The 25616-nt window shown below is 53.9% G+C and overlaps 1 protein-coding gene across 1 annotated transcript in view; it reads left to right on the top strand.

Moving 5' to 3' along the window:
- Nucleotides 1–25310, top strand: part of PADI2 (peptidyl arginine deiminase 2) — a gene marked incomplete at both ends in the record, with an annotated part of 38202 nt that extends 12892 nt beyond the window's left edge. Inside the window, 14 exons of the mRNA XM_084244089.1 lie at nt 610–682; nt 6514–6575; nt 6862–6979; nt 7389–7514; nt 12299–12477; nt 14112–14215; nt 14944–15055; nt 15708–15815; nt 18701–18852; nt 20097–20241; nt 20961–21054; nt 22641–22726; nt 24249–24377; nt 25077–25310. Coding sequence (XP_084100215.1) covers nt 610–682; nt 6514–6575; nt 6862–6979; nt 7389–7514; nt 12299–12477; nt 14112–14215; nt 14944–15055; nt 15708–15815; nt 18701–18852; nt 20097–20241; nt 20961–21054; nt 22641–22726; nt 24249–24377; nt 25077–25310 — 1722 coding nt within the window. The remainder of the gene's footprint in view (nt 1–609; nt 683–6513; nt 6576–6861; nt 6980–7388; nt 7515–12298; nt 12478–14111; nt 14216–14943; nt 15056–15707; nt 15816–18700; nt 18853–20096; nt 20242–20960; nt 21055–22640; nt 22727–24248; nt 24378–25076) is intronic.
- Nucleotides 25311–25616: the final 306 nt, after the last annotated feature.

The raw sequence follows: 25616 nt of genomic DNA, 5'->3' as shown, positions 1-25616 counted from the left end.
AGGCACAGGGCTCTTGGCTCCTCTCTCACCTAGTTCAGTGTTAGACTGGGACGGTGGCTTCACACCAGGTTAAAATTGTGGCCTGCTGAATGATGCCACATTGGAATCCCCAGAAGGCACAGCCATGCTCATCCTTGGTCGGTCTCATCATGTATAAAACAGGGTGCTGAACACCCAGTTGACAAGTGACTTGCCATTGTTATGAAGCCAAGATAAGACCCCTCTAAGGGGTTTCCTGAATATGTGCCCATGGCCACGTTGGTGTTGGGCACTATGCAAGAAAAACCACCTCAGCCCCGTGCCCAGGGTACCTAGTCCACCATGGCAGATGTGGGCATCCTGCAGGCAGCACAACACAGGAGGGGGCACAGGGAGGCAGACACTCCCTGCTGCCCTCTGAGAGGTGGAGAGTCCCTATTTCATTTGATAATCTGGGAGAAGCATCCCACCAACCCAGGAGTGCTTCCTGGAGGAGAGTGGGTTTTTGGAGGGAGTTGACTTGCAGGCTATGAAGTGGAAGGCAGGGAGGGAGGTCGCTGCAAATTTTCCTGCTTGTGACCTGTGACCTCTGCTCTTCTCTCCCTCCCACTGCACCTGCTCCCCACCAAGGTCACCGTCAGCTACTACGAGAAGGAAGGGAGCACCCCCATCGACCAGGCTGGGCTCTTCCTCACGGCCATTGGTGAGCTGGTGTGGCTGTAACCCGAGTGCCTTTGTCCCCAGGAACTAGCATTGCTGCCCTTCTCGGGGACACTTGGGGAGTTCTCAGTGACACAGACCTGGCACTCAGAGCCTCTAAATAATGAAGGTCGGTGGAGTGAGGCCAGGTGTGCCTGGGTCCTTCTGTCCTGCACCCAATGTCAGTGTCCTCATCACAGGCTCTATGGGCCAGAGTTAAAAGTGTTCCCTTTTCGGGGACACTTGGGGAGTTCTCAGTGACACAGACCTGGCACTCAGAGCCTCTAAATAATGAAGGTCGGAGGAGTGAGGCCACGTGTGCCTGGGTCCTTCTGTCCTGCACCCAATGTTAGTGTCCTCATCACAGGCTCTATGGGCCACAGAGTTAAAAGAATAAAGCCAGCCTCCCACCCCCCGCAGCCTGGAGGATGCTTCCCTCTCAAAGTGGGGGAAAAAACTGTCCTTGTCTACACCAGCTCCTCCTTACCCTCCCTGTCCCAGGATAGACACTATTATTGTCCCCATTTTTCAGATGGAAAAAATCAAGGCTCATCAAAAGGAAAGCAAATAGACCTTGCCTGAGACCACAGCCCTAGAAAGCATTTGTGGGGTGCCGAGTCACTTCAATGACTGAAGTTCTCCAGGGGTCTCAGAACTTCCCCCCCCAAAGCAACTAGCTCCCAAGCCTCCTTTGCAGCCTGGGTTTCAGAGTAGCTGGGTCCTTTAGCTATCGCGGTCTAGAGTGCTGCTCAGCTGGGCTCTGCTGCCTCCAGCTTATTCCCTAACAAGCCCGGCAGCTGGTCACCTGCCCCTCTTTCTGCACCATGGAGGTGCCCAACCTTGGGCTAGGGTCCCCAGGGCCACCTCTGGGAGTCTGGAAGACGGTAATGGAGCAGCAGCTGAGGGCTGGTGTGTGTGTGTGAAGCTCACAGGCGCACAAAGCCCCAGATGGCCTCCTGAGGAAATCCAATCCCACAGAGACAGGGACACCTGAGGACATCAGCAGGAAGGGTATGGCCAGAGGTCTGTCAAACGAGGGTGACCCCAGATGGCTGAGAGCCCTATTAAAGAGACTTCCACCATTGAAGCAAGATAGACATAGGCCAGATGGCAAAGGAAGGCACTAGAAGGAAGCAGGACTGAAGGGAGAAGTCATACATTTAATCCAAAAATTAAATTTAAAAAAATAAATAAATATAAAAGAGGAATTTTTTTTAGAAAGGAAGCAGGACTGACTGGACCTTCCCTCTCTCCTGGAAGACCATAAAGCTTGGGCTCAGAGGATGCCTGAGAGGGAGCTGCAGGGCTAAGCCCCCAAAGGATCCCAGATACACCCAGGAGGATTGACCAGCCTCACCCCTCTGGGGTTATGAGGTTGTGCTGTCATTGAACAATTATTTATTTAGCTGCCACAAGTTCTAGATGTTTAGGTTCCAGGGACCAGGAAAATGTCCACCCCACCCCACCCCCAAAAAATCACTGACATTTGGCCAAAAAAGAAAAAGGACATTAATAAAGCAATTTGCCACCAGTTATCACCATCATTGGAAGACCTAAACAGTAGGCAGGGCATAACTTCAGAACAAAAGACAGGCATTTACATTGCAGACATAAAGTTTGTGAAAAACTCACCCCATGGTGAGTTAGGTTTCCTGTCCTACCAGGACCCCTGGTGAAAACTTCATTTCCCTTGGGACCCACTGCTCTGCCAGAAGCTTCCTGTTCTTACCTCCCCTCGGACATCTAACCCAGGGGCCCTTGAACTTCATGTCCTAAGCAATCATTCCTGCGTAGCACTGGGCAGACAAGAACACCCTGAGCCTCCCCAGATGTTCAGGGGCTGTCCCGCCTTTCTGTCCTGAACCCACCTTAAGTGGAAAGAGCCCTGACTTCAGACTAGACAGAGTAAGTCCAAGTTCTGACTCTGCCCCCTCCAACCACGTTGAGACCATCATCCCCTCTGAGCCTCCAGTCTCCTCATCTGCAAAATGGGACCCACAGCACAGGCTCACAAGGATTTGATGGGGTGGTATGTGCAAAGGGCCTGGGGTGGGGTAGGCACTGGTCAAAGCTGTCTTCTTTTCTCCCTCCTCGTAGGGCAGCCACCCATCCCCTGGGTGAGATTGGAGAATCTTATTATCCCTCCATCTTCCTTCTGGGATTTGGGAACAAGCTCATGGGGCCTTTGACCAAATCAGGCCTGGTACTTGTTCTCAATCCTCCCAAAGATGTGCTATGTGACCTTGAATTAACCCAGCCCCTCTGCACCTCACTTTCCCCAGTTGTAACAGGAGGTTTTTTGCTCACAATCCTTGAGGACCTTTCATGACATTTGCAAAGCCCCCCTATTAGGGGGGAACGTGGGAGAGGAGTGATCTATAGACAAGAGCTTTGAGAATTTCCAGCATCAACCTAAGGGCCTCCTCCCTGTGCCCCTTCCCCAGAGCCTAGGCTAACTGCCCTAGTTGGCCTTGTGGGAAAGCATCTCTCCTCCCACCACACCCGCCGCTATCCAGTAAGGTAAGAAGGCCAGGAGCCCTGCCACTGCCCCCAGGAGCCGGCGACCCGCCAAGACACTTGGTCTGTGTGGAAGCTGAGGCTGCCATGTTTGGCTCCTCAGGGCAAACTGCCTTGAACCCAACCCAGTGACATTTCCCGTAACCTGCCTATACCTCCGGTGCCACCTGACACCTTGGAGCTACTCCAGGGAGCTTAGGTAGGATTCAGGCCTTTGGAACCTAGAGACCCTGAAGCAGACGTCCTCCACCTCCCCCCAAGGAAGGCAGAGGCCCCAGCAGGCAGCGCGCCCAGCAGGTGGTGCCTGTTCCCAGTCCTTAAGAGGAACCGCCCATTGGAATCAGGTTAAATTGGACATTGGGAGGAAGCTTTGGGGGCTATTAGGAAAAGCCCTCCAAGCATGGCTTATAGCTTGAGGGGGGTTTCCGAGGCAGGGTTGAGGGGAGTGGCAGCCAGTTCAGTTGACTGAGGAGACCGGACATGGGTCATGAGGGAGAAATCGTGTGGGAGGCTGGGGGAGGCGGGTGATTCTGGAGCCCTATTTTGCACTGCCTGAATTTCCTAACAGGAAGTCAGTGCAAATTATCTGAATTGAATAATTCAAGAAATAGCAAAGCACATATGACTTAGCACTCAGATTGCTTCAGAAGGAAGATAGTAAGTTTCAGACTCCGCCAGGCACAGAGGAAATGTGGCTTGGGGCAGATGAGCAGAAGGCTGGACAAAGAGATCTGTGATTTTTTCTTTAGGAGCTGTTGCTACTATTTGATTTCTCTTTGGGCGCAAATATTGCATGGACAAGTTTAAGAACTTCAGAATGATGTAAAGCACTAGAGGATCCTGCATCCTTTCTCTCCTAGGCCTGAGATTCACACCAGCAGAGCCTCTAGGAGAGAGGCTGGGCTGCAGGGGTGCACAGGGGCCCCTCCTCTGGGCATGACTTTCGGGGAGTAGGCCTGAGTCTTTGAAGACAGCCTTGACTTGTGGACACAGCCCAGCGTACAGATCAGCCAGGGTCAGTGGAGGGAACAGGGTCTGGAGTCAGAGGCCCGAGTGGGAGGCCCAGCTCTGTCCTCCTGGGGACTTCTGTGGTCACTTCCCTGCTGGGTGCCTGTTTGCTCCTCTGCAAGGTGGGGCGGCTGGGTGGATGATGACTCCTCTCTCCTGGTGTCACAAGGCTCCACAACTGGCAAAGCCAAGTGTCTGTACAGGGTGACTGTCATCTTGAAAAGCAGAGGGAGAGAGAGGCTCCCACGTGGAGCTTCAGGCAGCCAACCTCCGTGACAGGCAGCGTGCACTGGGGAGCGCCCAACTGGAAAGTTCAAGGAGGTCTGGGAGCCAAAACCAGTATTGCTCCTCCACAGAGCCATCAGCACCTTTAACAGCAGCAGAGGCTTAGCAGCAGCTGGTAAAAATAGCACCTTCCCTGCTTTCTCCCCGAAATCCTGATCCTGCCCCGGCCTGCTGACACTTGTTAGCAGGTGACATCCCTACGCCTGGGCTTGCTCACTGGAAAGTGGAAACAATATTTGTCGCACGGACTGAGGACTCTGAGCACGGACCCTGAGCACTGATTGCTGAGCACAGGTGCTCAGCAGTGGTCTGTAGAGTGGGATCAGGGGACCAGTTTATGTAACTATGCCTGAAAGTACCTAGACCCCAGTAGGGTGACTAAGAAGGCACCTGGGAGTGCTGCCTTGCCCAAGGACCAGGTACCCTGAAAGCCTCCCCCTAAGCCCAGAAAAGCCTGGTTGCAGGCAGAGGGAGGACTTGGAAGTCATCCCCAGACTCAGGGTGAGCCGTCCCGGGCAGGGTGACGACAATGCCCTTCCTGTGCCAGGTCCTTCCTCCCCACCCAGTCCTAGGAGAGGGCCCACCTGCCAAGGGGACTGACAGGAACACCTTCATTCCCACCCAGCTCCCACCTCCGTCCAAGTCACACGCAACTTGGATAGTCGAGTGAGGCTGAGCCCACCTGGGCAGCTCAGGGCCTGGACCCATCTCATCTCATCCTGTTTGGCTCTGCCATCACCTCCCCAGACACTCCTGGCCACACCGAGTTAGTCTCAAACTCAGGGGGCTCCTTTACCCATCCCCCCACCCCCCCCACACCAGAACATGTGACAATTTCTGGAGTCATCTTGGTTGTCACAGCTGGGTATGTACTGGCACCAAGGGCACAGAAGCTAGGGAAGCCTCTAAACATCCTATAGTGCACAGGGCAGCCCCCCACAACAAAGAATCACCCAGTTCACAACGTCCCTTGTGCCTACAGTTGCAATTGGTGCAACTCCTCTAACACTACAGGGCCCCACTTTGCAGGTAAAGAAACTGGCTCAGAGACACTGTCTAAACTGACCTAAGCCACACGGGTTGTGAGCAGGAAACAGGGTTAGAACCCAGAACTGCCTGGTGCTAAATCTTGGGCTCATTTCACTGCCCCATGGTAACCTACAAAGGTTCCTTCTCTAAGAGAAAAGATAAGCAGGACCCAGACCCGGATCCTGGGTTGGAGACCAGTTTCCCACCCAAAATGTCTCCCTCAGATCTTGAAGGTGGGCTGTGGGTACTGGGAGCACTGGGAGAGAGATACCCACAAACACGAGTGAGCACATGCCCAGGCCAGCCTGGGAGACACAGTTAGGGACTCCTGGGCCAGGCAGCTTTTAAAATGTGAGTTTCGGGGCCTCCATAGTGGCACAGGGGTTAAAGTCTCAGCACTATCGCCAACTTCGACCCCCAGCCAGGGAGCTGACCCACATGGCTCAGCAGACCTCTCCTGCCTCGCCCGCTGCTCCCCTCAGCAGTGTATCTCAGTGGATCCTCCTGTTCTGCTCTACTCTATCTCTGGTGAATCCTCTCACACTTGCACCTCTGATCTGCACCCCAGTTCTTGTATGCAAAAATAAAAATAAATCTTTAAAAAATAATAATAAAATGAAATAAAATATGAGCTTCAAATCAGACCAACAGCCATGTGTGCCCACATCTGCCACCTGTGTGACAGGGCACTTCCTTGGCCTCTCTGAACCCAGAATCCGAGGCCTGTACATCCCACCCAGCTCCCAGAATTGACAGAGAAACACTGCAGTGGCGGGGGAGGGCCTCTCGCCTTCTGACAGCACCTTCCGAACCCCTGAGCTGCAGAGTCTGCACAGAGCCCCTCATAGCCACCGTGGCAGTGGGATGCTGAGGTGGGGTTGGTTGAGATGGCCACAGAGAGCCATCCCCTTCGACGGGAGGAGCTGCACCCTATTCCCCCAGGTCTCCCCACTGCTTGCCTGGCAGGCTCAGCAACTCACACATGTCTGTCCCCAGAGATCTCCCTGGATGTGGATGCCGACCGGGATGGCGTGGTGGAGAAGAACAACCCACGGAAGGTACCTAGCAACTGCCTCCATCAGCGCCCCCTCCCGGTGCACGTACCCAGTGTGAGGCTCAAGGAGGCCCTGGCCAGCCTTCCTGTGCCTGCGTCCCCTTCTGGGCTTGCCTTGGGGGGCTTACTGTGACTCTGCTTGCCAGGTCACAGCTGCCCCAATGGTGGCGACTACTCTTTATTCTCATCTGGGAGCTGTGTCTCCGGGGTCCTGCAGGGTCTGCCCTGGGGCTGGGAAAATCTTCCAGAAGCTGGAGAAGAAGGCACTGACCTCTCTCCCTGCCATGCAGGCCTCCTGGAGCTGGGGCCCCGAGGGCCAGGGTGCCATCCTGCTGGTAAACTGTGACCGAGACACGCCCTGGCTGCCCATGGAGGACTGCAGTGACCAGAAGGTCTACAGCAAGGAAGGTGCCAGCGGGTCCCACCCTGGGGTGGGGGCAGCGTGGGGCCCTGGAAACATCCCACTGAGACCTGGGCTGCGCCGGGGTGGAGGCAGGCATGACCTTGGGCTTCCTAGGGGTGGTGGACTGGGACATCTGTGTGTGCTAAAAGCAGAAGACAAAACAATGAATATGGTTCATCTGTATTTTTAACCATTTTTTTTAATGTTAGCTATACCTAAGACAAGGGCTGGAAGGAAATTCCTGAGAGGTTCTGGTGTCAAGATGACAGCCAGTTTTCTGCCCTCTTTTGTCTTTTTTGCAGTTTCCACAACATGCGTGTTGGGGTCTCTCTGACTAAGAAGGGAGCAGGCATCCGTCGCCGGCATTCCGGCAGCCAGTCTCCAATTTCTAACCTCCTCCGTGTCCCCCCTCAGACCTCAAGGACATGTCCCAGATGATCCTGCGGACCAAGGGCCCGGACCGCCTCCCCGCCGGCTACGAGATGGTTCTCTACATCTCCATGTCGGACTCGGACAAAGTGGGCGTGTTCTACGTGGAGAGTGAGTGCCCCCCCAGTCCTTCCAGCAGCACCATGCTGCTCACTGAGTACCCCCCAGTCCAGCTCAGCCCCTATGACTCCCCAGACCCTCCCCTTAGCGGTCTGGCTGCTGCCCGTGTGGGTGACTGGAGAGGGTCAGGATTGGCCCCCGGTGATGGTACCAGGGCCTCCGCTGTCCCGTGAGGTCAGGAGGCCCCACGGAGGAGTCGGTACTGACAGCTTATACAGAATCCACGGGCCCTCCTTCACCAGTGAACCGGGGAAAGATCCGCCTTCGAGATCCATCTTTCCTGGGGTCATGTCACCTCCATGATATCAGAAGCTGATACCACCACTACTCCCACCCCGGGCGCTTTCTGCCCCTCTCTGGCTCTCTCGGACTGAGACCTGCCTCCAGCTTTTAAAGAGCACCTGTTGGTGCATTGGGCACCTGTGGAGCTGACCCGTCCTTGCTCCTCTTGATGGGGACAGGGCATCCCGGGCCCACCAGGCAGGGAAAGCACATCCTCGCAGCTGCCTGCTCAGTTTGGTTCCCTCTATCAGCTCTTGCTGACCCCCTCTATCAACTCTTGGTTCCCTCTATCAGCTCTTGCTGATCCCCCTGGGATTCCTACAGTGAATTCTCCAGCCACCTGCCCTTGGGGAGTGACAGTCCAGTGAGGGAGACATAACGGGTGGCACATTGGAGCAAATGGCCAGACCAGGTAATGGAGTGGCAGAGGCAGGGGTGAGGCTCTGCTAGCCTAGGTGCCCGAGAAAGGCCCCTCTGAGCAGGTGACACCTGAGCTGAGACCCACGCCAGCAATGGACGGAACTCGTCACTCCTGAGCTGCGGGAGGAGTGTGCCAAAGCCGAGGGGACAGTGTACATGAACCGTGGAGGTGGAAGCCACTGGAGTGTGGAGGAGCTGAGCAAGGGCAGGGGTGGGGGGTGGATGGGCAGGAGTCAAGGTCAGAGGACTGGGCAGGGGCCAGAGCATGCTTGGATTTTATTCTGAGGGCAGTGGAAAATCATTCGAAGGTTCTAAGCAAGGGACTGTCAAGATCTGATTTATGTATTAAAAAGCTCGCTCAGCAAAATAGTTAGCTTTGCAATTTGCCATGGTGCAGCCAGAGCTTCCCCAAGCGCCCGGCTGTCTGGGGAGGACGGATCTCGGGCTAAGCTCTGGGGCCCACCTCCAGACAGGCCCCGCTGGAACCAGGAGGGTAGCCAGAAGAGTCATTATGGGGTCCCTGGACCATCACCCTGGGGAGTGATTTTGCCAGGACAGAGGTGGCCAGCTGCCACCCAAAGCCAGCTCTCCTCCGGATCCACCCTGGGCCCGGGCAGTGACCTCACACAGGTTGGAATGTCCCCAGAGTCAGGCCACTTTGCTGCCCCCAGGGGCAGGAGATGTTGATGTTTACCCCAGGCAGGCCAGGGATGCCGAGGGAATCGGGCTGCTTCGGGGACCAGAGGGCCACAGGGCCTCTCCATAGTGACCCCAAGTTGTGATACAAGATTGACTGTTCACTGTGACACCAGCACAGCACCTAAAAGGTGGCTGTTTTGTTGGTGGGAGTGGGTTGAGGTCAGGCCCCATCCGCACATGTCTCCCCGTCGCTGCCCTCCAAGACGGGCCTGAGCAGACAAGAAAAAGGAACCGCGGTGCAAACGCTCTGAGATTCGTCCTGTCTCCCTCTGGGCTGCTGGCCGCAGGGGTGGCGTGACTAACACAGCCGTGCTCTCAAATAGTCCACGACCCCACAAAGGTGGAATCTGAGATGAAATCTCATCTAGCTGTGGTGCAGCGCCCTGTCTCCATGCACACACTTTGGGGATTTGGCAAAGCCCGAGCACACCTGTCAGTGAGAAGCGCTGTGTTACCTTAATCGGTATCACCTGTGTCCCCGAGAGCAGGGGGGCTGGGCTGGAGGTCGAGGGACTCTGAGAGGGTGCCCCAGAGCCCAATTCTAATCTCACCAGCTGCACCCCTCGTCTGTGCTGTGATGGGGACACTGAGAAGCCAGATGGCTTGGAGGTGGGGATGAAGGCAGGGACAGGCAGCCCACCTGGGGAAGGCTCTGTTGCCTTTGCCAGGATTATGATGATTATTAATTTTAACCACAGAGCAGACAGAAGTGACTGGTACTGTTAGGGCCACCCTCATCCCCATGCTTCAGTCTCAGATTTTGCTGCAGCCAGGGCCCCAGAAGTTGGGACCTGAGTTTCCTACAAGGATATGGTGACCAGCTGGTCCAGGCTCACCAGGCCTTTTCCCCAGGTTTTAGCGCTAAGACCCCACATCCTAGGAAACCCCTCAGCCCTGGGCAAACCAGGACAGAGGGACACACTCGCAGATGCCTCCTAGGGAGGTGGAGCTGCTCCGAGGTGACCAAAAGGGGTTATGCCAAACCATTCCACACGCTGGCCGCAGGGCCAATGCCGGGGGTAGGGAGTGGTCAGGGAGCCCGTAGGCCCAGCTGAGACCCAAGGACAGCTGATACACAGAGGGCATTGTTGCAGGAGAGCCGGTCACACTCCGGGGCCTCACCAAGCTGGGGACAGGGTGGGAAGGACATTGGAACAATGCTGGATTGTTCCTGCCATTCAATCCACCTAGAGCTGGCCCAAGAGGCCAGAAAGAGGCACGGAAGAGATATTTGTAAATTGCAGGCCACCGGAGGGAGCAAACTGTGTGTCCTTCCACCTGACCCAGCAACTCTGGCCAGACCTCCCCCACCCCAGTACTGGTGGTAACCCCACCTCCACTCTGGCCTGGAGGAGTTTTCAGCAAGGACAGGTGGGCTGCGAGGCCTGAGGTCACATCCCTGAGCATCACCTCAAGTGCAGCCTGGGGCATGTGGGCCTGGGGAGAGTATTTAATTATGCAGATCCGGCTGGATCTACTGGGAGACCAGCCCAGGGCTCATGGTTCACAGTCCTTCCTGAGAAGGGCCATCCTTCTGTGTGGGGCTGTGATGAGTTCTTTGGAACACCCAGTCTCTGAAATCTATCTGCCTTATTTCAAGAGGGTGGGGCGTGAGGTATTATTTCTTGTCCTGTGTCCTTAAAACAAAATGTCATGAACTTTACAATAAGGGGCATCCCAGCTCCTTCACAGGTAGTCATAACAGTAAAACCAACAGGTCCCAGTGGCTTGTGGATAGTTACTGTGGTTACTCAGGTTGCTGTGTTGTTTTATCTCACAGTGACCCTATCGCCTAGGTGCTATCACCCCATTTGACAGACAAGTAAACTGAGGCTTAGGGAGGTTCTGGAAATTCCCTGAGGTTCCGCTGGTAAAGCCAGCGGTAAAGCCAGAGCAGTCTGGCTGGTAAAGCCAGAGCAGTCTGGAAATCACAACACAAAGGCGACCTGCCCTTGGTGACGCCGAGGTCTAGCTGAACATGTTGCCCTATGACATAGCAAAGCCGTCCTGAGTGGAAGAACAAAGCCCTCTGTTCATTTCACCACTTTTAACCCAGCACCCTGTTTGTGCCAGGACTGTCCTGGTTACGTGTTCTAACCCTTGAGGGACGGTCATTAGGCATCACCATTGTTGACTAAGCACTAAGTACTAAGCTTGATTCTGCCCTTCCAGCTCTGCAAGGCATAAAGAAACTCCTTCTGGATCTGCATAGTTCATGCCTTTGTCAATGCAAGTATCTCCTCTCCTCAGTGCACTCCGAAGGGCACATCAAAAGCTGCCTTCCACTGCTCACCTGCCTCCCCCAGTCCCACCCCAGTAACCCAATGGGGTCTCTCCCTCTCTCTCTTCGTAATGCTTCCCACCTCTGCACTGTCTTATCTTCTGTTCCCCGAGGGACAGAGATGCCACATCTTGCCCATCTCTGTCTCCCATGTTGGTCACAGAGTGATAGTTCAACACCTGTGCTCTGAATTGTCCTGAAAAGTCTCCTTTGGCCTCTCCTATAGGGAGTGGAGTGGGAGCCATGGATCCATTTAGTAAGCATTTACTAAACATGACCGCTCTCTCTGTCCCTGTCAGGTGACAGTCTCTCGGGGCCAACAAGTAACCACTGAGGTCACATGGGTTTAGAGGCGCTGTGATGGGGAAGGACAGGGGGACGCAGAAGCTCCAAGCACAGCCCCTGGCTTGGTCTGGGGTGGGGGAGAGGAATCTGGGCAGGATTGCCTGGAGGGACACGCGTCAGGGCCAGCAGGAGGAGGGAGGTGACCGTTCCATGCAGAGGGAACGCTGACAGGTTTCAGAGGAGCAAGAGTGCTGGGGAAATCTGCCTTTGCTCCCAGCCATGAAAATGTACAGCCAGGGGCCAACACAAGGGTCTTCACAGGAACCTGGCAGAGAGGAATTTTGGGTACCAATGGGCACATTAATATTCTGTTTATGCAAAGGGGAGGGAGCTGGGCTGTTAGAATGAAACAGGAATTTGAGTCCCAGCTCAGCTACTCACTGGCTCTGTGACCTCAGACAAGTCATTTCTCTTCTTGAGACTCCTTTTCCTCATCTGTAAAATGGGTGAACACTAGCCTCGCTCCTTGACATCACTAACTGCTCGGCCATCACCTGCTGTAGTTTCCTTGTGCCCTGCCTGGGAGGCTACTCATTTTACAGACGAGGACACCTGCAGCCAGATGTTGTCTGGTCTCTTACCCCATGGTCAGCATGAAGCAGTGCTGGGCCAGGACCGGGCCGCAGCCCTCCTGGTGCTTCTCTGTGTCTAGAGGACAAGTCTTGTGCCATCTCTTCCCGGTAGGGGAGCCCGCCCCACTGACCTCCCCTGGCAGGTCTGGGGGCCTGACCTTGGTCTCTCCCTCCAGACCCGTTCTTTGGCCAGCGTTATATCCACATCCTGGGCCGAAAGAAGCTCTACCACGTGGTCAAGTACACGGGCGGCTGCGCAGAGCTGCTGTTCTTCGTGGAAGGCCTCCGCTTCCCCGACGAGGGCTTCTCAGGCCTGGTCTCCATCCACGTCAGCCTGCTGGAATATATGGCCGAGGTGAGCGCTTCAGGCCTCCGCCATGAAGGGAGGCCCCTGGAGCCCCCTTTATGCCCACACCCTTCAAAGCCCCAAGGTGGGGTCCAGGCTAAGAGATAACGATGCCCCCAGCCACCCCCACCCACTCAGAGTCTGCCAGATCCTCTGAGCTATGGCCCTGCTCTTCCTATTTCCCAGGGCTCCCCTGGGTGTGTTTTCTGACGTCACCATGCCTGTCCCTGGGTCTGCCCTCCTCCCTGAAGGGTGTGGGCCTTATCCTGAGACACAGAGACCCCAAATGTTTAGAGCAAGGGGCAAACTAGGCCACACCTGTGAAGTTTACCTATCACCTGTACTCCCTAGTCACCCCAGATTGACCCCTCTTCCTAGCCACGGATTGTACAATCTCTATCTTTAGCCAAACCCCAAATCCCAGTCCCAGGTCATGCCCCCAACCTGTGGCTTTGCTCTTGATTGAGGGAAACTGGATGAGAAAGCGAATACCTGCCGCACTAGAGATGTCCCCTCGCTTCGGTGTGTCTTGTCCACAAGACCCTCTTGTCAGAGAGACACCAGCCCCAGAACCCCCCACCCCTCTGGCTTATATATGGGGTGGCCCGGCTGCCCTCCCAGACTGAGGGCTCCACCCACTCTCGTCCCCGCACGACTTCAGGGCAGGACGCCTCGGGCTCTGCAGCCAGTGAGGCTGGGTCTAGCTACGATTATGAGACTGGGCTCTGGAATCAGACTGCCCAGGCTCGAGTCCACAGGCATCAGGGGAGTAAACTGACTCCCTGTGCCTTCGTTTCCTCATCTGTAAAGTAGAAACGTCGAAAGCGCCTGCTTCCTGGGGGATTGTGAGCACCCAGCCTTGTTAAGGACTCATCCACGGCCTCGTCTCCAGCTCCCTGGGAGGAGGAAAAGGCAGAGTTACAGGATGGGGTGGACAGAAGAGGGGGTTCTGCTCCCACGGGCCTGGAGCCGCAGCCTGGCCGTCAGGGCCTCTCCGCTTGGCCCCTCCAGCAGGCACCTGCAGACACCAAAGGCAGACCAGGCAGGAAAGAGCAGCCAGGACTCCTCCCCTCCAAGGCCAGGGCCAGTCTGCTGTGGTTTTCACAGCCAACCTCGCAAAGGAACTCTGAAATCCTATCTCATTTTCTCTCGGGTCCCAGGCCTGCTTCCTGAACCTTTCCTTAAAACAAAGAACAATCTGGACATAGCAAGATTCCCCCAAAACAATGTAAAATTGCTAACACGTAGGAAAGGACAAGATGCCCAGAACAAAATCAGAAGGCATCGGGGCTGGCTCAGCCGTCATGTGAGCTGATTTCAGAAAGAGCTTTGATGGGGTAAGATCAGACAGTAGTTTGGAGTGTGGGTTCCGCAGCGGGACCACCATTTACTCACTATGTGACCTTGGACCACTACCTAGCAGTTCTGTGACTCAGTCTCCCTGCCTGTAAAACAAGGGTTAAAATAGTGTCTACTTACGGGCTTGTTGTCAGGCAAAAATGAATCCGTGCATGACTGGCACACAGTAAGTGCTTAATAAATGTACTCTTGTTATCACTCTCACCCCCTTTGGAAGGCAAAAGTGGAAAGTACCCTGACAAGACTTTTTGATGCCCCCCCTCCACTTTCTCTCCCACTCTCAGGAGATTCCCCTGACACCCATCTTCACCGATACTGTGACATTCCGGATTGCTCCGTGGATCATGACCCCCAACATCCTGCCCCCTGTGTCGGTGTTTGTGTGCAGGTAAGGGGTGCCCAGAGGCAGCATGGCCGTGGCCAAGGGCCAGGGAGGCAGACCGACCTGAGTTCAGGTCCCAGCTCTATCATTTGCCAGCTGTGTGACCTCGGGCAATGCACTTGGCCTCTCTGTGCCTCCTTATCTCAGAAATGCAGACATCACAGAGTCACTTTAATACTTTGAAGCAAGCAAAGTATTAACCCATGGTCTTGGCACAGAGATTGCGCTCTAAAAATAACTGCTGTGGTTTTTTTTTTTTTTCATTCTCGGCCTTAGCTTGAAAACTCCCTAAGCAATGATATTCAGCTCATCTTACTCATTCAGCAATTTTTAAATTGAACACCTAGTAGGTACCAGCCACAACAAGATAAGAAGCAGGGGAAAGAAGTGCTGTAGGTGATGCCTGCACACCAAAAGGGACCCCTGAGATCCTGGGCCTATGTGCTAGGCATAGCTCTTCTTTGGAAATCTGGGGAGTCAGCCCTGAAGGCTTTGGGGGCGGGAGTAAGATTCTCCTCCTCTTTTTGTTGGCTCATGGCCTTAGCAAACACCACCTAAGCAGGTGAGTGTACTTGGCCTTGACTCAAGCCATCTTTGCAAAGATGACTGTAAACATAGATGTGGCCTGGTCTGCCCAGTGTGGCCCAGAGGCATCAACTGATATCAGCACCTCAGTGAGCTGCTCCTTGTCTGTCCCTCCCCTCTGGTCTCCCCCTGTTCCCCACACTTCTCAGCATGAAGGACAATTACTTGTTCCTGAAAGAGATAAAGAACCTGGTGGAGAAAACCAGCTGTGAACTGAAAGTCTGTTTCCAGTACATGAACCGAGGCGACCGCTGGATCCAGGTGAGGAGCCTGGACTAGGAAGGAGCTAGCCCAGGGATCAGGCCAGAGGAGCTGGCTTAACATAAAAACCCTGGCATCCAGCAGCTCCACCTGGGACAAGGAGTTCCTGTGGGAATTCTGCTGTCAGGTCATATATGCATGTGGGCACAGAAATGTTACTATCTAAGGCATTTACAATAGACTGTACAACATGCCCCGCCATGAGAAACTGAATAACCATTTAGTGGAATGGTCTTCATGTGGAGTACTATACAACAGTTTAAAAGAATGAAATCAATCTGTAGTTACAGAATGTACTTCAAGATAAGGTATTATTTACAGGATAATATCTATATAGGATGCTGCCAATTATGTCCATAAAAATGGGGTCCATGTGAATGTAAACATGCAGGGGGTATGCAGAGACTATTGGTGGAAGGGGAGGTGAGAAGCTGCTGCCATCCTTTGCTTGTGGGATGGAGAATGGAAACCAGGGTTCAGGGGATGGATGAGATGGACTTTTCACGCTGCGCCTTTTTGTGCTATTTTAGTCGTTTGCTCATTGTACAAATGACCTGTCTGTTACCAGGCCCCGCCCCACCCCACTCAGGTGGGCTGGTTTTCACTGGTGCCCCCTGTGATCATTTGACAGCTCTCCCTGGTATCCCCACAGGATGAAATCGAGTTTGGCTACATCGAGGCGCCCCACAAAGGCTTCCCCGTGGTGCTGGATTCCCCCCGAGATGGAAACCTGAAGGACTTCCCCATCAAGCAGCTCCTGGTGAGATGCTCAGGGCCACTTGGAGAGCAGGGGGGTTATTTTGGGGACTCGTACAGGACAGAGTAGTCAGGGGGCCCTGGGCACCCTTAGTAAATTAGCCTGTTGCCCAGGGCCTCTGTTGTCTCATGTGCAAAATAGGTCTCTATTGGGATAGTGACCACTGAGGCCCCTTCTACTCTGATAACTGATGTTTTTCAAAAGCGCTGAAGCGTTTTCTCAGGGAGAATGGGAAGTACGAGAGGCAGACACCCCCCACTTCACAGCAAAATATGTTTCAAAGCAAAAACTTTTAAACAATTGTCAGAAAATGCTGTTCTGGTTCAACACTTGTGTGAGTTTTTTAAATGAATCTGATTCCGTGGATTCTGGAGGCCATTTCGACTTCCATCAATAAACTGCTATGTGAGTGAGGGTTGAACCGAAATCAGTGTCTTTTGGCCTCCTCCCCCCACGATCAGGGGGTTTGGCGAGGGACCTTCTCCAGGTCACACGAGGACAGTCTCCCCAGGGGCCGGGAGCCGTCAGGGCTACTCAGGGCAAACCCTTGCCAGCTTCACACCTACTTCTAGAGAACATTCCCTGGTCCCCTTAGCAGGGAGCGGTAGAGCCAATGGGGAGAGAGCTATGCTCTGGAATGTCAGGGAACTTGGTCTTGAGTGCCGGTTCCACCACTCAGGTGTGACCTTGGCCAAGCAACTTCACCTCCTGGTGCCTCAGTTTACTCATCTGTCAAATGGGTATAGAAACTGTCCATCTCACAGATCTGTTGTTCTGAAGACTGAAGGCATCTCATGAGGCATCCATGCTGCACCTGATAAGTACCTGTGATTAGCTGGTTATCATCCCACAGCCCTGGACACTGCCCTCAGTGAGGACTGCCCACTTACTCCAACACCAGGCCAAGTGGAGTCAAACTGGCCACCAGTGTGAGAGAGATATGAGAACCACGGCCTCCTGCCTCCTGCTCTCCTTCTACCTCCCGGGGCACCACCCGCCTGCAGTGTTCCAGGCTGGCCCAGATCCAAGGCCCCGGCTGCTTTGTTCCCAGAGGCCTGGGCCAGGCTGTGCTTTGTGTGACATGCCTGACTGCCGTGTGAGGCTGTGAAACCAGCTGCCCTGGGCTCCAGCAAATCCACAACTCGCTGGCTCCCAGGCGAGAACGCGCTAATCTGCAGCCATCCACCGACCTGGCACTGCCAGCCAGCCTCCTGCCTCTCAGCTGGGGCAGGATAAGTCACGTCTTCCCACTCCATGGTGTTTTTTAAATAAGGATTTCTGTCAGGCCAGCTTAGTCCCAGCCCCAGCCCCAATGCAAGCTTCCAAACTATGCTCCTATCTTTTTTTACCAAAACATTATGAAAGGAACCTTAAAATTCAGTGACTCGAGTTGTATCATTGCCCTCTCCAATCTCTTGGATCTCTGTGCTAAGAAGTATTCTGAGGCTGCATCTGGACTCAGTGAACAAATATGTTTGTTTGGGAATGGGTTGGGATGGCATCTATGGTAAATAGCTGCTGTTCCTGCGTGTATAGTCAGCTTTCACTAGGTGAGGCTGCAGTAACAAACAGCCCCAAGTCTCTATGACTGACAATAGTGCAAGCAACATTTCCTGTTTGCACTCTGTTGACTGCTGGTTGGTTGTCTGCAGTTCTCTGCCTCATGCCTTTCTCCCTCGGTAACTGGAATAAAAGTCTCAGTGATAGTAAAACAAAGTTTCTTAGGTAATCAAAGTGAGATTTGAACCTGGAAGAGTTGTTCCAACCATCGCTGGTTTGAATGTAGTTTGTCTAGGTAAAAACAGTGAGTCACTGATGTTAGAAATGTAATTATTGTTGACAGGGAGGCTTCTGGTCCTAAGGTATTTTGACCTAAAGTCATGTTGATGCCATCTGTGCCCAGAGGAAGGCAATGCTGGGATTTAATCACTTCCTTTCTGAAGAATGCGCTGTGGAGACACTCAGGCTGAGGACCCAGGGTTACAGCTTTGTCCAGCTCCTTGGCCATTCGTGGGAGGTAGAAAGATGACTTTACCTGCAGGCAGCAGATTTTGTGTAGCTGCTTCACAGACTTCAAGTCTGTGAGATGGCTTTGTTCTCCTGCCTGCTAAGCCAAGGAGGAGTCATTCCCAGAACATCTTAGTCTGTTCACACATTCTAGGGCCCAGGCTGCAGGAGCAGCCCCAGTCTGGGGAAATAACAGGCTCCTGGCAAAGGAGAAGAAAAAGAGAGGTCTGCTGTGCCATGGCGGTAGCTCCCTGGCCAGCAGGGGATCAAACTCGTGCTGCAGTGACTGGCCATAGCTTGATAGCTTGATAGTGCTGTCTTTAACCCCTGCACCCCAGTTCTTGTATGCATAAATAAATAAATCTTTAAAAAAAGAGAGAAAGAGAGAGAGAGAGTTGGCAGGCAACATGCAGCTGTTGACTTCTGCTCTGAACTGGCATGTGTCCCTTTGCTCACATTTCATTGGCCAAAGCATGTCTCGTGACAAAGTCTGCCTCAAGGCGGGGACGTATTGCCTTCCACGGGGAGAGACCAGAAGTCACAAGCGGGATGAGAATAGCATGAATAGCAAGTCTCTAGAAATAATAATACAGTCTACCCTCCTGCCTCAGGTTGCTTAATCCAACAGTCCTTTTACAGATGGGGAAACTGAGGGTCAGAGCAATTAAGAGATGAGCAGGGACAGCAGTAGCACAAGATGAGGACTAATCCAAAATCAACACTATGTCTCTGGGAAACAGACATAGGCAGAGACCCAGATGCACACACCCCCACGTTCACACCAGGTGGAAGGTGGTGAAGGGGGGTCATCAGAGGGTGGGGGGTTTGGACTATGGGCTGCTGGCTTCAGAGACTAATGATGGGTGTCTGCCCCTGTCCAGGGCCCGGACTTTGGCTACGTGACCCGGGAAGCCCCCTCTGAGGCCGTCAGCAGCCTTGATTCCTTTGGAAATCTGGAGGTCAGCCCCCCAGTGACTGTGAACGGCAAGACCTACCCCCTGGGCCGGATCCTCATCGGGAGCAGCTTTCCTCTGTAAGAGACACCTGGGTGGGGTAGGGGGGTGGGAAGGCCACGTTTCTCTTTAGGGGTGAGCTGGGTTACTCATACATGGAGTGACTGGCTGGGAGAATTAACCCCTCCTGTAACTCTCCAATAAGACACACACGCTTTTGAAAGAAAAGCGAGTTACATCTTAGTATGAATTAGGATCTAATATAGGACTAAATAAATAACTCTTCCCAAAATGAGAGGGTATATAATGAGATTATTAACCATGGAGGAATTCAGAAAAGGAGTATCAACCTCTGAAAGATTTCGGAGAAGGATCCCAGCCCCAGAGGCATGAGTCCTTGGCTCCCTGGCTGTCCACAATGCCTGTCCCCGCTACCAGCCAACAAAGAGCCTGATTCCTCCTTGGTCAGGCTGGGGAAGGAGCTCATACTATAAAAAGACTGCCAGGAACCCACCCATATGAGATCAGTCAGGATTTGGGCACCAAGTCCCTCAGCACCACATGGGATTCTCTATCTGGCAGTGCCTGCCCTCCAATTGCCAGCCCCACAGGGCCATGGGTACATTAGCTTTGGTGGTTTGGGGCACATGACTTTGAAATTGAAGCTTGGATAATGAAAAGGAGGCAACCATGACAAGATCAAAGGGAGAAAACATTCCAAATAGAAGCAACAGCAAGGGCAAGGCCTTGGGACGTTAACAAGTTTAGCAGGAGGCTGAGCAAACAGCAGAAGTTAGGGAGATAAGATAGGAAGACCAGGCAGGGGTCAGATCAGAAAGAAAGGCCATCGGGAGGATCTTGAGTTATTTTCTTTGGGTAATGGGGAGGCTGTAGACTGCGGGGAGTTGAGAAGTCAGGAAGGTCTTCTTGGAGGAGGTGTCACTGAATTGATTAAAGTTGAGAAGAAGTTAAAGTAGCAAAGAGGCACATGGACTAGGGCAGATTTGGGAACCATGCCTTTGCCCTAGCCTCCTCCAGCAGTCCAGGCAGAACCCCTGGGCACAGAAACTGGTCTCCTCACACCCACTGGCATCTTTGGGGGTAGAGCTCCATGCCCTTCACATAGGCCACGGCTGCAGTTAAGACCTCCTTCTTTCCCTGTGGCCTCGAAACCCCTTCCTGAGCCAAGGTCTCTCTGCGTGTAGCTCAGGCTCCTTCCTGTGACTTCTCTACCGATGCCACCCTGGATCCCCAGGGTTCCAGAGACTGCAGGCATTGTGGGCAACCTTCTGAAGAACTGCCTCCTCCCCAACCCCACCCCCAGGTCTGGTGGCCGGAGGATGACCAAGGTAGTACGGGACTTCCTGCAGGCCCAGCAGGTACAGGCGCCTGTGGAGCTGTACTCAGACTGGCTGACTGTGGGCCATGTGGATGAGTTCATGACCTTCGTCCCCATCCCAGGCACAAAGGTAAGCTGGCCCCTGAGGCCACAATGTATAGGGCGGTGCAGAATCCATGTACTACCAGCTTTTACCAGCGGAGGGCGGAGTCCAGAGGAAGTGGACAGTGTGGAGGAAGAAGGAAGTAGGCTGAAGCTGGTTTGTATGTTGTCGCTGTGGCAGGTAAATTTTTAGTACAATATACCCAAAATATTAGCATTTCAACATTAATCACTGTAAAATTATTAAGATATTTTCTATTGTTTTTCATGCTAAATCTCCAAAATCAGGCATATAACTTACAGCACATCTCAGTTCGGACTGGACACAATTCAGTGTCCCATAGTCACACGGGGCTGGGGTTGCTGTATTAACCGTCACACTCTAGAGAGAAATGGACGTGCACTTGGAAAGAGGTTGTGGAAAGAGGTTCTTAACATTTTCTGAAGTGAAAGGAATGGCTGCAAATTCACACCTGGAAATTTTGTGCAAATAGCAGCTTGGAAAAGCTTCTCCTCTCTGTCCACGGCCACCTTTGAATCTGAGCTTTGTCTTGGCGGTGTTGTGAGGTGCAGGAAGGGTGAGAAATATTCTTCTCAAACAGAGAAAGCCCTGCCAGCAGCTTTTGCCACTCAGCATGGGAGGCTGGGGGTGATATGCAGACAGGACTCCGGGTCCTTGGGGCAGGAGCCCCTCATGCTCCTGGTTGCTTCCCCTCTGCTGACACTGTCCCTTGGGCCTCTCTGCAGCAATTCCGGATGCTCATGGCCAGCACCTCCGCCTGCTACAAGCTCTTCCGAGAGAAGCAGAAGGAGGGCCACGGGGAGGCTATCATGTTCAAAGGTGAGTGGTCACAGGGTCCTAGCTGTATCGGGGGGCTAGGACCCCAGCGAGGCCCTCAGGAAGGTGGGGCAGAGGAGCACTTAGTACCTGCGCACCCAGTTTTGCTCCCCTGGGTGTCTGGCTCTCTCAGGGCTGAGGTCACCATGCTGGGGAGCAGCCTGGCTTCTTGGTGCTCTTGCTTTGGGCAGCTGGCCACCAGTGCCAAGTGCTTCTTCACGATCTAGGGTGCACTTTAAATTGCACCAGACCCAAAGTTTATGGCTCAAAACTAGCAAGCACTCAGCATTCACGGACCTTGTGTTCTAGAAAGGGAGCAAAAAATACGTATCACGCAATTTAGAAAAGTAGGGGTTGTAAAAGCCAGACAGCATCATGGGTGGTCCTGGGGTGCAAGACAGCCTGCTGGCTTTAGACATCCGCGTAACCGGGTAGACTGAGATGAAGTTTGCTCTAAAATTAATCATGGAGAGAGAGACAGCTGAGCCGGGAGAGTGTGAGCTAGCTAGGAGAGGCCTGACGTTTCGTTTGTTTTCCTTAAATTGTTGTTGTCACTTCGCAGGTTGGTGTCTCCTGTCTTCCTCACCCCCAGAGTGCGTGTGCCGGAGGCTGGCTGACACACATGTTGCTGCCCTCCATCCCCAAAGGCGGTGTCCATGATAGTGACTGGTGTCTAGGACAGACAAGGCCCAGTTAAAAGCGCTGTCCTTTTTTAATCCCCCCTACCCCATGGGAAATTTGCTCTTGGATTGACAGGCAGGAGCCTTGACTTTCTGGAGGTTTTTTCCCAGATTAAACATACCCCAGAGCCACCCATGGGACACAGGCACTGTTGTTTTTGTATACAAATAGGTGCAATTGACAGTGTAGAGACAGCTCAGGTACGTGACCTCAGAGACCCAGTCTCTTTGCACTGACAAGCTCCGAGCCTCAGCAGCAGGTGGAGCAGCAGCAGGCTCCCCCCAGATCAGGCAAAGTAAAGGTTAATAGCGGAACCTCTGGAATCAGGGCCCCTGCTCTGTACACGGCTGGACCACTAGCCCTGAGGCCCAGGACGAGTCATGTAACCTCTCTGAGCCTATTCCCTCACCCGTAACGCTAGCAGGTACCTCGCAGAGGTGTGGGAGATGCATAAGTTAGCAGTCCATGTAAAATGTCTACAAGCATCTGCCACAGAGTGGGTGGGTGCTCATGGGGCTGTGTGGGCCCGTCCTGGTGGGACAGGAAGCAGATGAGGCCCAGACCTCGGCAGGGGCCGGCACTGAGGCAAATCTGGAGACCAGGGTGAGCCCTCTGCTCCTGCCATCCCCCCTCCTGGCCGGAGAGAGCAAGGTAGCCACCACCACTTCCCCAGTCCAGGTGACAAGGATGACCCTGAAGAAAGGCGTGTGTGCTACCTTCCCCAGGCAGAGCGGGGCCTGGCTTCCCCTGGGGCTGCCCTCCCACGCCCCAGCTCTGCTCCAGCGCCACCTCCCCTTGCCCACTATTAGAACAGAAGCTGGCAGGGGGGGCGGGGGGCTTTGCCAGAGGGAAGCAACCAGTCTGGGTACCTAAGGCAAAAAACGTCTCGTGCCCTCTGACCCCCACAGGCTTGGGCGGGATGAGCGGCAAGCGAATCACCATCAACAAGATTCTGTCCAATGAGAGCCTCGTGCAGGAGAACCTGTACTTCCAGGTGAGGCAGGGCAGGGGCCCTGGTGCTGGGGGGCTGGGCAGAGGTCCCCTGGAAGGGCCGAGGCGGTGCCCCATGGCACCTCTCCTATCCCCAGGGCTTGTGTGGGGATGGCAGGGGTTCAGAGCACATGACACGGGAGAGGGCTCAATGAGCATTGGGTCCAACACCTGCTTCACTCCGGTGCCAACGCTGGAGAGAGGAAGGGGTGACAGCGCAGGGGTGTGTGGGTCAGCAGAGGCTAGAAGCAGAGAGGAGACCTGGGAAGGAAGACTGTCAGGCAGTGCTAAAGAGCCAAGGGCTCTGTAAGGCTAGGGCCGATAACACTTGGGGAGACACACCCTTTTAAAATATAATGAAAGCTACAGACCCGCTCTCCAGAAAATATGTATGTATGAATAGGCATGCCCTGTAGTTCACTAGTTTTGGAGATCAGCGGTCCCTGAAGGTTTCCATCTATGGATTGAGTCCATTTTCTGAGTCTATTAAATCCATAAATGTATCCAGAAATAGAAACTAGTTAACAGGGTCATATTAACTTGAGTTAAATCTCTCTTTACTTGCTTGGGTATATTTAAAGTATCAAGTTTAAAAAAACAAAGAGAAGACTCATACTGATTTAAACAAAAAAATAAGCAGAAAGTTCAGTCGTGGTGTGGCTTTCAGGCACAGGTTGATCAGGGCTATAGCATTCTAGCCATTTCTCTGGACTTGGGAGCATAACTGCAATAGTTTAAAGTCTCACATCCACCCAGCACACCACCAAGAGAGGGCTCTTATTTGCTGCCAACAATTGAGCAAAAACCTTGCAATTCACTCGGATTGAGCCGCCTTGAACCAATCACTGTGGCCAGAAGAATTCCATACGCTGATTGGTTTAATCCTGGGTTATTATTGTCCATATCTGAGCCAATCGCTGGGACAAGGAGGTAGAGGCAGGAGTCCACTTTAGGTCTCACCTGGAGGTGGGGGTGAGGTTACCCCCACCCAACAACTGTTACTGTATTGCATGAGTGGATGCTGGAGAAGCAACCCCAAGGGTTCCCAGAGTTCACCTGGCTCTTTGAAAGGGGGCTTTATTATAACTACTCTTCCATGCTTATTTCTTGACACTTGATAGATCTGAAGTCATATCATGGCCCCCAATTTTGACAGTAGGGCCTTGAGCCACTCACTGAGGACTCCCTGTCTTTGGTTCCCTCTTTGTCTGTAAGGAGACGGCAGTGGGTCTACCTCCTGGGGTGATTCGTACCTGAGCTCTGGCCTCCAGCAAGTGTGCGGGGAGCGACACCTGCCAATATTCTGCTAGCTGCGCTGTTGTTCCCCTTATTGAGACTGTTACTAAGCCCTGGTGAGAGAGGGGTGCTTAGAAGGGGGTGCTAGGTGAGTGCTGGAGATCCCCCTGGAGTATTCCTTGGAATGCCACGGACTCGGGCCTGGTGCTTCAGACAGCAGTGAGGTTGACCAAATTAGTGAGGGTGTCCCTCACCTGCCGGCCCTCCCTCCCTTCCTTCCCCTCGCCCAGCGCTGCCTGGACTGGAACCGTGACATCCTCAAGAGGGAGCTGGGCCTGGCAGAGCAGGACATCATCGACCTGCCCGCTCTGTTCAAGATGGACGAGGACCGCCAGGCCCGAGCCTACTTCCCGAACATGGTGAGGCTCTCCGAACCCCAAACCCCATCCAGGCCAAGCAGAGGGTAGCCAGATGCAGGAGGAGCTCTGAGCTGAGGCTGTCCCAGGAAGTCCAGGTCCCAGTCCTGGCTGAGCTGTGTGGCACCTCACCCCCCATGCCCCAGGGTGATAGGTTCATCCTAGCTGTCTCCCAGAGCACTGGGGAACCCCTGCCTAATCAGCCAGGAGAACGCTTTGTAAGATCATAAGGCCTTTATGGAGAGGAGGGATTTGGTTACCATAGAAGGGAGTCTCCACAAGACAGAAAGGGGTTAGGACCACACTCACATATATAGATACACACACACATGCATGCACATCACAAAATGCACAATGTGTGAACATGCACATATACAGCCACGTGCACATACATATATGTACGTATGTCCATACTGAGGCTGGATGCTTGATTTCCACATCAGCCCTGCCATATCTGACTTGCTTAGCCCCCTCTGTGCCTCAGTTTCCTAATCTGCAAAGTGGGGCTAATCATAGTATCTACTTCATAGGGTTGTATGAGGGTTCAGAGGGCTTAGACCAGCGGGCACATAGCAGGTGCTGACTAAAAAGGTGCTGTGCCCCCACTCCGGTCCCCCTGCCCTCCCCCTCCATACTGCTCTACCTCCCCCTCCACACCTCTCCCCCTCCACACCTCTCCCCCTCTCTCTCCTCCCCTCACAGGTGAACATGATCGTGCTCGACAAGGACCTGGGCATCCCCAAGCCCTTCGGGCCGCTGGTGGAGGAGGTGTGCTGCCTGGAGACGCACGTGCGCGCGCTGCTGGAGCCGCTGGGCCTGAGCTGCACCTTCCTGGACGACATCTCCTCCTACCACAAGTACCTGGGGGAGGTGCACTGCGGCACCAACGTGCGCCGGAAGCCCTTCCCCTTCAAGTGGTGGCACATGGTGCCCTGACCTTCCGCGGGCTCAGCCGTCCCCCTCCCCTGACATCTCCAGACCCCTCACGCCCCCAGAGCCTGCACCAGCCTGACCCGGGAGGCTGGACAGGCCCCTGGAGACCTTCGGGAAGGGGGGAGGGCTTTGGGCTCTCTGTGCCTCAACCTCCCTTGGAAGGGCCGCAGCGTCCACTGACACCACCCCCAGTGCGCCTCCACTCCGTCTTTCCTGAAAATAGCTGGGTCTATGGCCGTGGGTGGCCAGCCCCGCCGCGAGAAACAAAACCAAGCCAAGAACCATGGACCCAAACCATTCCCCAAAGAA

Source organism: Talpa europaea, assembly GCF_964194135.1.
Source record: "Talpa europaea genome assembly, chromosome: 9".
Taxonomy (NCBI): Eukaryota; Metazoa; Chordata; class Mammalia; order Eulipotyphla; family Talpidae; genus Talpa; species Talpa europaea.
Note: the sequence above shows the minus strand (reverse complement) of the source record. Positions and strands in the feature narration are given on the sequence as shown.